This window comes from Zychaea mexicana (genome assembly GCF_025766255.1).
Source record: "Zychaea mexicana strain RSA 1403 chromosome Unknown BDB00scaffold_138, whole genome shotgun sequence".
NCBI lineage: Eukaryota > Fungi > Mucoromycota > Mucoromycetes > Mucorales > Lichtheimiaceae > Zychaea > Zychaea mexicana.
Window position 1 is genome coordinate 93058 of NW_026516801.1, and position 12456 is coordinate 105513.

The 12456-nt window shown below is 38.1% G+C and overlaps 1 protein-coding gene across 1 annotated transcript; it reads right to left on the reverse strand.

Moving 5' to 3' along the window:
• Nucleotides 1-403: 403 nt before the first annotated feature.
• On the reverse strand, nucleotides 404-814 carry BDB00DRAFT_878519 (uncharacterized protein; the record flags this gene model as incomplete). The annotated part of the gene is made up of 1 exon (XM_053127737.1): nucleotides 404-814. One exon carries the CDS (start codon nucleotides 812-814, stop codon nucleotides 404-406), a length of 411 nt encoding a protein of 136 aa, XP_052973759.1.
• Between the last annotated feature and the right edge of the window lie 11642 nt (nucleotides 815-12456).

Here is a 12456-nt window from a genome sequence, read left to right on the forward strand (position 1 = left end):
TGATGAAACAGAAGAAGAAGATAATGATAATAATAAAAATGATATTGATTTTCCACAATATGAAAATCCTACTAAAAAAAGAAAAAAAAGGTTTAGAAAAAATAAAATTATTAATATATATAATATAAGAAATTTAAATAAAGATAATGATATTTTTGAAGTAGAAGATATAATAGATCATAAAATTAATGATAACAATTCATATGTATTTTGGGTTAAATGGAAAAACTATGATTCATCAGAAAATACTTGGGTTAATGAAGTTGATTTTAAAGAAAAAGATATAATTAGAGAATATTTTAAAGATAAAAAAATAATATACAAAATTTAACCTTAAATAATTAAATAGATAATCTTTATTTTACAAAATAAAAAGTATTTAAAAAAAATATATTGTTTTTAGTTATTGATTATCTAACAATGATGATTGACTTGATTGAGACGATTGCTGCGTCATGGATGAGTATATGCGCTTGAGTTTCTTGTTGTATGTAATGCCTTGATTTAAATCTCGGAGTGTGCGTTGCATGTCGGGAATATTGGTGACCAATCTTGCTTTGCTTCGTTCCAGAAGCTTGATATTACTGGTGCAGATTGTTTCTAAGTTGTTGGTATAGTTTGATTTGTATTCTACAGCAGAAACATGCTCGTTCATGGCGAGCTGATACAAGTGTTTAATGGTGGGGTCGCTAGGTTGAGTGTGCGCAAACAAAGACGCTTGTTGCTCAATAAGGAAACGTGACAATGCCAGCAATGGGTTCAATGTCGATGTTTCTTGCAAAGCAGTTTCTGCAGTGCTTTCAGGGGAGACCATATAGCAACATTTTGCCCAAGCAGTGCAAGGAGATTCTAACAGCCACAGCTTTGAGCACGTTGGCGTGAACTCGTTTGAGAAGGATTTGGGGGCTACTTTTGCAATGCAAAAAACTAACACCACTGGTTTGTTCGAATAAAGCTGAATGATGTGAAGACAGTAGGACATGACACGCTGAATGAAGGCCTCGTCCACAACATTCTAGACTTCAATGAGGAACAGTGGCAGAGAACTCTGAATGGATAGCCGTGGGATGTAGACAACATCGCTCTTTTTGCCGTCTTTCCACTCTGTTCCAGCGGTCATATACGTGCCATGTGGTACTTCTAGTATTGAAGCCGTAACCAGATCAATAACGCTTTACTGTTTTAGAATCTCTTTGCTTAACCGGTCTGAACCAGGCAAATCGTTGCCTGGCAACTCAAAGGTTAAGAGATCGTGCTCTTCCTTGGGGGACTAATCGGGTTATTACCATATAACTTGCTATCAACAAATTTTTAATTATTGGCTGAATTTTGAAAATCAAAAAAACAAAATTGAATTTTTTTACAATATAAAATATAATCATAATAATATAAGTTGATAAAAATGGTTATCCTTAATACAGATATTCTTGTATGTAAACAATCTATGATAATCTCAATGAAAAATATCATGACTCAAGTTATGGATATGGTGCACGCCACCTTAAACCGTACCGCTTTAGTGAGTAACTTTAAAGTACTGTGAAACCATCTCACTACCCTATATCAAAATTTTAAACTGATAAAAATGTTCCTTTTGACCAGGAGAACAAAGTTATCAGTTTGGATTTTTCATTTTTCTAATAAAGTTTTGAGTTACCATCGCTCAAAGTCGGAACAAGTTTATAAGTGATGGGGAAAATTGACAGTAGTTCGAATCCAGCTTAAACCAATCAGGAGCTTTCGTTTGTTCGGCAAATATATATGCCGAACTTGTACTACATGAGATCTTCACCGATTATCGATTATACTGTTACATATTGCTGCGTATAGAAATTTCGTCAGTAGATTGTAGTCTTATGCACCTCTTTCTTTTACAAAGAATCTAATATTCATTATAGGAAGCGTCAACAGACGAAGTCGCCTTGTCAAAAACAACCAGCAACGTGTGCAAAGTGGCCAATTCGGCAAAAAACTACCTGAACCTACAGATAGCTCACGCGCTAGCTATAGCAGCGATGATTCTTCCAATGATTCTTGTGAATACGACGATACTAATGGGTTGGAACATGAAAGGGATGATACTGTACTGGAACGTTCAGGAACTCGTTTGCTTGAATGGTTTCAAGGTGCCGACAATAAGCTAAGAAGCTCGTATACTGGTATATATTCTCTATAATTATGATAGCAGCACAATGAAACACATACAAATGGTCTATTGCATCCTAAGAAAAAAATTGACAATGTTGGGTGAATGTAGGCAAATCAGAAAGTACTTATTATCGACGAAAACGGGATGCTAAGGAACTCGCTGCCTATGTAGAAAAAATGAGACGGCTCACTGATATGGGATTTACTAAGATTCAAGATCCTGTGGAAACGAGCAACAGCAGCTGTGATGATGAAGATGCCGACGTTGAAATCGATGAAGAGCTGGAGGTGTTAAAGGTCGTGCGGCCTGCTTTGACCTAATTACGCAAGGATATCAAAAATAAGAAAACCGAAATGAGCATGATGTCAACTATTGAGGCCAACAAATACCTTAGCATCGAAAAATATTCCAAGCTCCGGATCGACGATAACATGCATATTATGGAGGCAACACGATTGGTTGCAGATGTCATTGGGGAGAAACACACTAAACATTTGCTGACAAGAATCCGTTGGTGGACCAAAGAGTATCTTGAAACCGGCAAGATTTGCGTTAATCGCCAAGGTGCTCATGTTAAGTCTGCGTCACTTTTGGCTGATGAAAATGTCAAGGAGGCTGCTTGCACTTGGATCCGTAGTCGAAAGCCAGCAGAAAGGAGTATCCCAGAGCTCAAGGTGGAACTAGAAACGAATATATTTCCGAAAGTATCCAATATCAGCAACGCAACAGTATCTGAGCGCACCATCACACGATATATGGCTCACTGGGGATTTGAGTATAGAGAAAGTGGAAAAGATGTATGTAGATGGAAAATATCAACTATATATTAGCACATTAGATAGATGGCTAAACGTACTCCTTTTATAATTGTCGACAGATCTATTTTGATGGTCACGAAAGAGATGATGTAAAGGAGTACCGTGTTCGCTGGGCCAGGGCAATGATGGGATACCGCAAGAAGATGAAAACGTACACTGAAGATAGTGAGTTGGTCAAGCCAGTGTTAGAGGACGAAAACGACGTTGAGCTGGTGATGGTGACACACGACGAATGCATATTTTATGCAAACGATGACAAGAAAACCAATTGGCTTGCACAAGGCGAAACTCCCTTAAAGAAGAAAGGACCAGGAGCATCGTTGATGGTAAGCGATTTCTTGTGACCATGTCATGGCCGGCTCATGCTATCAGAAGAGCTTCGTAGTCTCCCTGAGCATGCAGACATTCCATATGAAGCACGAGAAATCATTTCACGTGGTGCAAACCGTGAAGGCTATTGGAAAAGTGAAGATATGGTCAAACAATTAAAGGAAAAAGCAATTCCTATATTCCAGGCAATGCATCCTAATTGTAAAGGTATGTCTTTCTAATCATTATATCATATATACTGCATATTATTTAATACAGCGTAATTAATCTCTTACCCGAACAGCTGTCTTTTGCTTTGACCAGAGTTCCAACCGCAATGCCTACAGGGAGAACGCCTTACGGGCCCAAAAGTTCAATCTTAATCCAAAAAAAATCAGTCAAAAGCAATACTTTCGCGAACCATCAACTCGTATCCGGGATGGGTGGTTTTTTGATGAAAAGAACGAAATGATGTTTCAATTCATGTACAGAAGAATTGATGGAAAAATTCATCTGCGAGGCATGCATGAAGTTAGTATTTTTTGTACCATTAGTCACGAGACATAGCACTCACTGTTATTTCATTCTTTTGTAGATTTTAGAAGAAAGAGGCCTTTGGAAACAAGGGATGCAGAAAAAGGAAGCAACAGAGGTTTTAAGTGCCCAGCTTGACTTCACCTCAGAAAAAAGTGCTATAGCATATGCTGTTCAAGGCGCCGGCCACGTTTTTCAGCTTTACCCAAAGTTTCATTGTGAGTGCAATTTCATTGAACGCTATTGGGGTGCTGTTAAACGAGAAGTGCGTAAGCGATGCAACTACACTTTTGCAAGCCTCAAGAAAACTGTCCCCGAAGTTCTTGATAGTATTCCGCTGCCAATGATCTGTAATTTCGAGCGTAGAGTATGGAGATACATTAAGGCATACCATGATGGTTTAGAAGGTCGTGATGCTATTGATGCTGTAAAAATCTACACATCTCACAGAAGAGTTCGAAAGAACATGTAAATATATCTATCCATTTCATATGCGGCATTTGAAAAATAGCGGGGATTTAAATTAAAAAATTGACAGTAATTTTTGCTGGAGGTATGGTTTAAGGTGGCATGCACCATAAATATTTGATGATGAAATTCTATGTGATTTGAAAGAAGAAAAACAAAAACTAATGAAAAATATCATCAAGGAAAAATTGAGAAACAAAAACAAACAATTTTTGGTATATCAATAGCAGTAATAATATATGTTCATATGTTTATAAAAGAGGAAAAAAAGAAGGATATATGTGTCATCGGAAAATAAGAATAAATATTGGTAATAATAAACCAGATTATTTATGTTCTCAACATAGTAAACTACATGTACCTAAAAAAAAAGGAAAAAAAAGAGAGAAAACAATCTAAAAATTTTGAAAATAAGAGAAAGAATATCAAGAAAATTAAAAATATATATATATGTAATGGAGGAGTTCTTAGTTTTGCTGATGTTATCAATAAAATAATGCAATATTTCACTCTAAATATACAAAAAGAAGTCATCCTCACTAAATATAGGGTAGAGTATGCCATTTTTTTTATCTAGATATTTTTCTCTTTCATATAATCATCAATAATATCTTTTGTATTAAAATCACTTTGTTTGACCCAGCTATTTTCATCATTACTACAGTTGACCCCCGCTTTTTGCAGTAGCGGTTTTTCATGAAAAAAACTGCAAAAAGTGGGGAACTGCAAAAAGTGAGGATGGGTATAAGGGTGTTACACAGGCTGAGTATAGCTTAGCTTACTAAGTGTCAATTATGTGAACCAATTAAAGAATATCGGTACTTTGTTGAGGTTACTTTCACATTGCAATGTCTATATAAAAAGACTTGAATTTTTGCAATTGTCTTATACATACTACTCAAACTACACATCATGACGAAAGGAAAATATGAAAAGCTTACTGACGAAATAAGTGAAGCAGCGTATCAGTACTACGTCGCCAAAGAGAAAGCGCTGCGCAAGTATACATATAAGGATTTACTCGACTGGATAAAAACAACATACAACCTTGAGAGTGTTCCGAATACAACAACAATTTCATGAATGATTGCTAAGAGAAAACATGAAGAAGAAAACGGCATCGAGAGAAATAAAAGACAAAAAGCTCGAGCAAAGTTTCCCATATGTTTAAGCTTATTGAGTACTGCTTACTATTCACTTTACTAATAAGAAAGCAAAATAATACAATAGGAACTAGAATACGCTTTATATACATGGATAGAACAAAGATTCCATGAGAAGATCCCAATCAATTGGGATATTATTAAGAAAGCTGGTGAAAACTTTGCAACTAAGCTGCAAATCTCAACTGAGGACTTGACATTCTCCAATGGCTGGCAAAACCGCTTCCAAAAACAATATAACCTCAAGGTCCAAAAAATAAGTGGTGAAGCTAGCTCTGCTGATGTCACACTCGCAGAAGTCAAGTTGCCTGAAATCCAACGAATGCTAGAAAAATATGCGTTAAAGGACATTTACAACATGGACGAGACAGCTGTCTTCTACTCCAGTGCTCCTGTGTCTACAATTGCACCTGGACCGTTTAAAGGGGTCAAGCAGGACAAGTCGTGGTTGACACTTGTATTGACGACGAATGCTGATGGATCTGATAAGTGGCACCCCTGGTTCATTGGCAAGGCACAGCGCCCAACCTGTTTCAGCAAAGTATGCTATACGATAAAGTAAAAGATGATGATCAACTGCTTATTATATTTTCTATATAACAACAGGCACAGCAGAGAAAGGTTGACATCTGGAAGTACCGTGCAAATGCCAATGCTTGGATGACGCGCGATATCTTCAAGAAGTACCTTACTATGTTGGATAAATCGATGGTGTATCAGCAAAGAAAAATTGCATTGCTCTTAGACAACTTTTCAGGCCATTTTTGCGATTACGAGCCAAAGAATGTCGAGCTAGTATATTTGCCGCTAAATACAACATCGCTTATGCAGCCTTTAGATGCTGGTATTATCCGCAGCTTCAAGGTGCATTTCAAGTACGTTGTTGTTATAATTATTAGATAGGCTTATTTTATATGTATATGGAAATTTGAAAGTAACCATTTTCTCTGTTGTATTAGGAATTTGCAATATGAGCATGCATATAGCAGAATTCAGGAGCGCTTGGAAAAAGGCTTGCCTGTTAATGACGGAAATACGTTTCGTATTGATGTTTTGACAGCAATACAATGGTGTCATGAGGCATGGTAAAGTGGTCCAGTGCTGACAATTGTAAACTGCTACATAAAAACGAGGGTAATAGATGCAGTCATGACTAGCAGCACTGATAGTGGGTCAGACAATGCAGACGAAGTTGCACTTGGCCAGATTGATGATCATCTCAGTCTTATTTATGGTGCCAACAACCTTGCAAATTTCACTTTTGATGCAGATCCACCTGAGGAAATTGCATCTGTTCATCCACTACTTTCCGATGAAGAAATTGTTAGTGCTGTTCTTAATGAAAAAGTAGCTGATGATGTTGTTGACAACGGCAATGAAGATACTAGCATGACTGTTGTTTCATCTGAACCTGTTACACCGGTATAAAGTTTGCAAGAAAAAACAATTGCTATTTTAGATGCCCCAGAACATTAAAACATCCAGAATGAGCTCAGAAAAGTCTGGGATGATTTCCGCAAGAAAAGCCAGAACAAACAATCCAGAATCACCAATTATTTTCAGTGATAAAACCTTTATGTAATAAATATAAAGCTTTATATAGAAAACTAGGAAGTATCAGTGGTTCGATTCTCAGTGTCGCCGCTCTCTGGGGAGAATGAAAACCACTAGTGGGAAATTGCAGGTCCTGGTTTTGGGCTGCAAAATGTAAAAAGTGAGGAAACTGCAATTTTACTAAGTGATGAGCGGGATTCCTCCAAAAAAAGCTGCAAAAACTGAGGATCTGTAAAAAGTGGAGGTGCAAAAAGCGGGGGTCAACTATAATTTATTAGCAGTTAGATTTTTATTAACCTCTTTTCTTATTGGATAAACAAAGTGATTATGCCTAAAATCATAACCATATTCATTTGCATTTTCTATAAATTTTTCAACAAAAAGATTATATCCACCATCCATTCCTATACAATCTAAATTATCTATATTTTTATATAGTTTCATATTAAGGAACATAGTTCCATCATTACCTTTTGCACATTTTTCACTATTTGATATATATAATATACTTTTATTAATATCTACTACAATTTGCATTCTTAAACTAGGACCTTTTAATTTATATGAATATAAACCACTTGAGCTTTCATTTAAACTATAATATTTTATTTTACTGTCATGGCTATCAATATATAAAGTTACAATTTCAGAACCATTTGGATTATATGCATTTGCAGCTAGAACTCTAATTTTTATATTTAAAAATAAATTTTCTAAATCAATTTTTACTTGCTTATTAATATTATTATAATTATTTATCCAAAAATCTTTATATAAATCATAAAAAGTTGTATATGGTATTATATTTACTATTTTAGGACCTGATCTACCAGAAATAATATGATATAAAAGAATTAAACCTTTTTCTATTTCACGGTATGGTCCTGGATATTCTCGATTAGTATATAATTTAGTTAAAAAATAATAAATAGGAATATATCCTAATTTTTCTAATAATTCATTTTTTATATCTTTCATAATTTCATTACTTATAATATCTTTTATTTTTGTACGATGATTAAATCTATTTTTCATTTCAGGCCAAGGTTCCTTTAAAAAATTCCAATTATTAATTATTAGTTTATCAACTTCATCATTTAATTTACTTTTAAATTCTAAATTTATATTATCAATATCCATTTTTTTATCAGATTATTTTTTCAATTTTTATTACATTTGCTTTATTGATAGATAATGATGAAAACGAAACGATTCCAACTTGTCCTCTTGTCTATGAAAAGAAACATAAAGACTTACAGGTAAATGCCAACGAAATGACCTCTGTAATGTCCTAAAAGTTTACCTTCAATAACAGTTGTCATGAGTAATACGTTGGTAAAGGCGATAGATGAGTGCGCTTTTTTTATTGTATCAACATCCACCTGCCTCGCTTCGCTCAGCTGAATGAGCCCCTTCGCTGCGCTCCGGGTCATTCAACGGATTGGATGTTTCCTGGGGGTTCCCCCCCACACCCCCTTCAAAACCCTAACCAAAGCTCGCTTCGCGAGCCTACTTACTGCTTCGCCTACCTCTAACCCGAAACTCGTTCGCTGCGCTCACTGGTAACACTAAACCCTATTATACAATCTATCATTTTAAAGAGTATTTTTTGAGAAAAATGGGACGTCTGCAGTCCAGGAACTATCCACCCAACGGTCAACATTTTTTTCTATTCTTCATGTACCTTTAAACGTCCACCATCGCTTCTTATTCGTAACATTTTAACTTCGTGCTGGAACAGAATGTGACATATTACAGTCGACCCCCGTTAACGTCAACCCTCAGGGTACCTGCAAAAGTGTTGACCATATCGAGGGTTGACGACTACCGGGAGTAGCGAGATTAGGCAAAATGTTTATCCTTGCAGACACTAAATGAATCACCGCTTCCCGACATTATAAATACACATATGAAAATGTTGTCAATCTTCAGTCCTACATCTCACTTCACGCCATGAGTACACCACGCGACCAAGTTTCCTTTACGAACGAGCAGCGTGATGCGATTTATGCGTTTAAGAGCTCAAAGCGGGGCATCACCCTTATGCAGACGGCAGAATGGGCTCAAAAAGAATTCAACCTAAGTAAAACGCCTGATAAGAGCACCATTTCGAAGATGATAAAGCGAAAATCCACAGAAGCTCCTGGTGATGAAAGGGACGCGAAGAAAATTTGTAATAGAAGGAGTCAATTTCCTGTAAATATCGAATGTAATTCAATCAGTTTAAAAATTCGGTGAACTGTAGTGTTTACTTTTTGTCAATGTTGTATTGATTAGGAGGTTGAGGAAGCAGTGTTACTCTGGCTCAATGTCGCGCAGAGAAACAAGATCCAGGTTACATGGGAATTGATATAGTTGAAGGCGAGAAATTATGCGGACATGATTGGCATCGCAACATTCAAAGCATCGAATGGCTGGACAGACCGGTTTACAAAGAGATACGGACTCAGTGCACGCAGCATCCATGGCGAAGCGCAATCTGCCGATCTTGAAGCTTTGGACGAACAGAGGGAAGCCATTAAGGCCACCATCCAAAAGTATGAAAAGCGAGACATCTATAATCTAGATGAAACCAGTCTGTTTTATCGCTTGGAGCCAAAGACGACGATCGGCACTCATGGGTTCAAGGGGAGAAAACAAGACAAATCAAGGTTGTCTGTTGCTCTCCTTTGCAATGCTGATGGCAGTGACAAACGGAACGAACCTATCATCATAGGCCGCTCTGAAAAACCTGATGCATTCATGGTTCAAAAAAAACGCAAAGATGCTTCTTTCCATGGATTCAAGCGCTACTTTTTCAATCAGAAGGCGTGGATGACTCGTAAAATCTTCAGAGATGTTTTGCGTCAGTTCGATCGAGCCATGGGCCACCAGAACAGAAAAGTACTTTTGCTACTTGACAACTTCTCAGGTCATTACGTCGATTACGAACCTGTTAATGTTGAGCTACTCTATTTGCCTCCGAACACAACATCACTTATCCAGCCTCTTGATGGTGGAATCATTCGCTCGTTCAAGGCTCAATACAAGCGGCGACAACTTGAGAAGGCTTACCGCACCATCGGAATGTATCAGAACGGAAACGGGAATGTTGTGGGACCTGTCGGAAAAGTTTTTCTTGTTGACCAGCTGCAAGCAATGAAGTGGATAAAGTTCTCGTGGGCAGCTGTGTCTGCTGAAACGATCAAAAATTGCTTTGATGCAACCATCTTTCGATATATCAATGACAATGACGAAGCCCAAGGAACTGCTAGGAGCCAAATCGAAGAAGAAGACGAACGTGACAGGAAGGTGCTGGAAGCTCAATTACGACGAATCGCCGATACACAACTTGTTACATTGAATCAGTGCCAAGACATCGACCTTGATCCAGAGTATGAGCGCGATTCGTATCTCTTTTCTCTCACAGATAGTGAGATTGTTCAAACAGTGACGGCAGTTGCTGAAGATGATGACACCCCAGATGTTGACGAAGAGCCAGTTTTGCAGGAAAGAAGAGTACTTACTGCTAAAGACAAAGTTACCAACGTCAACACATTTCTCGATATTTTGGATGAAGAGCAAGATCTACATGATACCGTTGTGAATGCTTTACCTGAAATTCTGAAACTACGCGACAAATATATAAAATCCATGTATTCTAAGCAAGCCTCTTTGACAAATTTTTTTGTACCACAATCCCAATAAATGTAATCTAATTGGACAAGTTTCACCCTCGATAACTAGTCAACCCTCCTGAAGGTGTTGAAGTTGACCTTATGTAGAAGTTGAAGTTTTTCACTGCTAAATTTGAAAGGGTACCAGCGAATCGGTTGACGCTATCGGGGGTTGACGTTATCGGGGTGGACGTTAACGGGGGTCGACTGTACATGATATGGCATGCACAGGTCAATGTTATGCCATATTGTAGGAATCCGATCCAGCATGGGGCGTCGCCAATATAGAGAAATAGGCATGCATTGTTGATGTGTTTGGAGGTGAAGATGAGAGATGGTGTGTTTCGGTAAAGGCATTGTGGTGCGTGAGCGAGTTACTCGTTAGTGACTTACAAATACTAAAAAAGAAGATCTGCGCCACGTGAATACTTATCTCTTATGGCATCATGGCAGAGTAAAAGACGTGAAAAGAAATTTTGTGTTGTATGTTATGTAAAAAGGAAATCTATGGCAAAGAGATAGAGAAAAAGGAAAAAATATTGGAAAGGAAAAACGAATCTAAGCAGGAGTATTAGTAGATTTAGTAGTAGTAGTTGGTGACGTGAAGGTTGTGGCAGCAGCTGTGGTTGATTGGATGGGTTCTGTTGTTGTTGTTTGTGGACTTGGTGGATGTAGTAGTACTTTAGTGTAAACGATATTTTCTGTAGATGGATTAGTGCTGTTTGCTGATGCTGACATATCGACTGCAATGCGTAGAGTATTTGGGTTAGTTGCGCGCGAAAGAGCAACATACAACTGACCATGAGCAAAGACACTTTCTTGAAGAAAGACACCCACATGAGTGAGTGTTTGCCCCTGCGCCTTGTGGATAGTCATGGCAAAAGCTGGACGAACGGGAAATTGTCTTCGACAGAGTATGAATGGGTAGTCACCCTCAGTTGTGCACATATTGATCCGCGGGAGATAATGCTCCTCCCCTTCATGGCCTTCGTCGATCCTTTTTACTGAAATACACCAATCCAAAAGTCGCGTTACGAACAGCTTGGTACCGTTGCATAATCCTGCATCTGGATTGAGATTGCGTAACAACACTACTGGCATGCCAACCTTGAGTTGCAGCAGGTGAGGAGGAACTCTACTGGCTGCCAAACTTTGTAAAAATTCGATGGGATAATTTGCTGCTGCTGCTTCTGGATCATCAGCGTCAATGATTCGATCATTGGAGCTGTATTCGCGGGCGTCACCAGGAAAAACAGAGAAGGCAGCGTCATTGATAGCATCGACATTTACGTTTTTTGCAGCCAAAATGGCTCGGCTGGCGAATTCGTGCGGTTGTGGATCGGGATTTCGGATAGTAGGGTAAATAGTATCAATCAATGCCATGGTATTGCTTGTGTCAATGCACCATTCCCTCGGAATTTCAAAATTGCTGGCATAAGGCGATCGTCCATCGCCAATTGCCAGAAGGGTATCGGCAAACGTTGCAGCACCTGAATCGTAATTTCGCACGCGCATGTTTTCTGTCAAATGCAACACTTCAACATCAGACCAAAAAGAAGCTGAGCTCACGCATTCTGCAACAATTTCTGATCGGGTTCCTTTTTTCACGACAGGAAGCACTTGACGAAAGTCACCACCAAGAACGACAACTTTTCCACCGAAAGGGATATGCTGTAAACGTGGATCGACGGCACCCATGATATCTTTGAGGGATCTATCGACTGCCTCGAAATTACGTTTGCTGCACATAACAGCCTCATCCCAAATAATGAGAGAAGCTCTCTCGATGAGATGGGCGTGCGGCC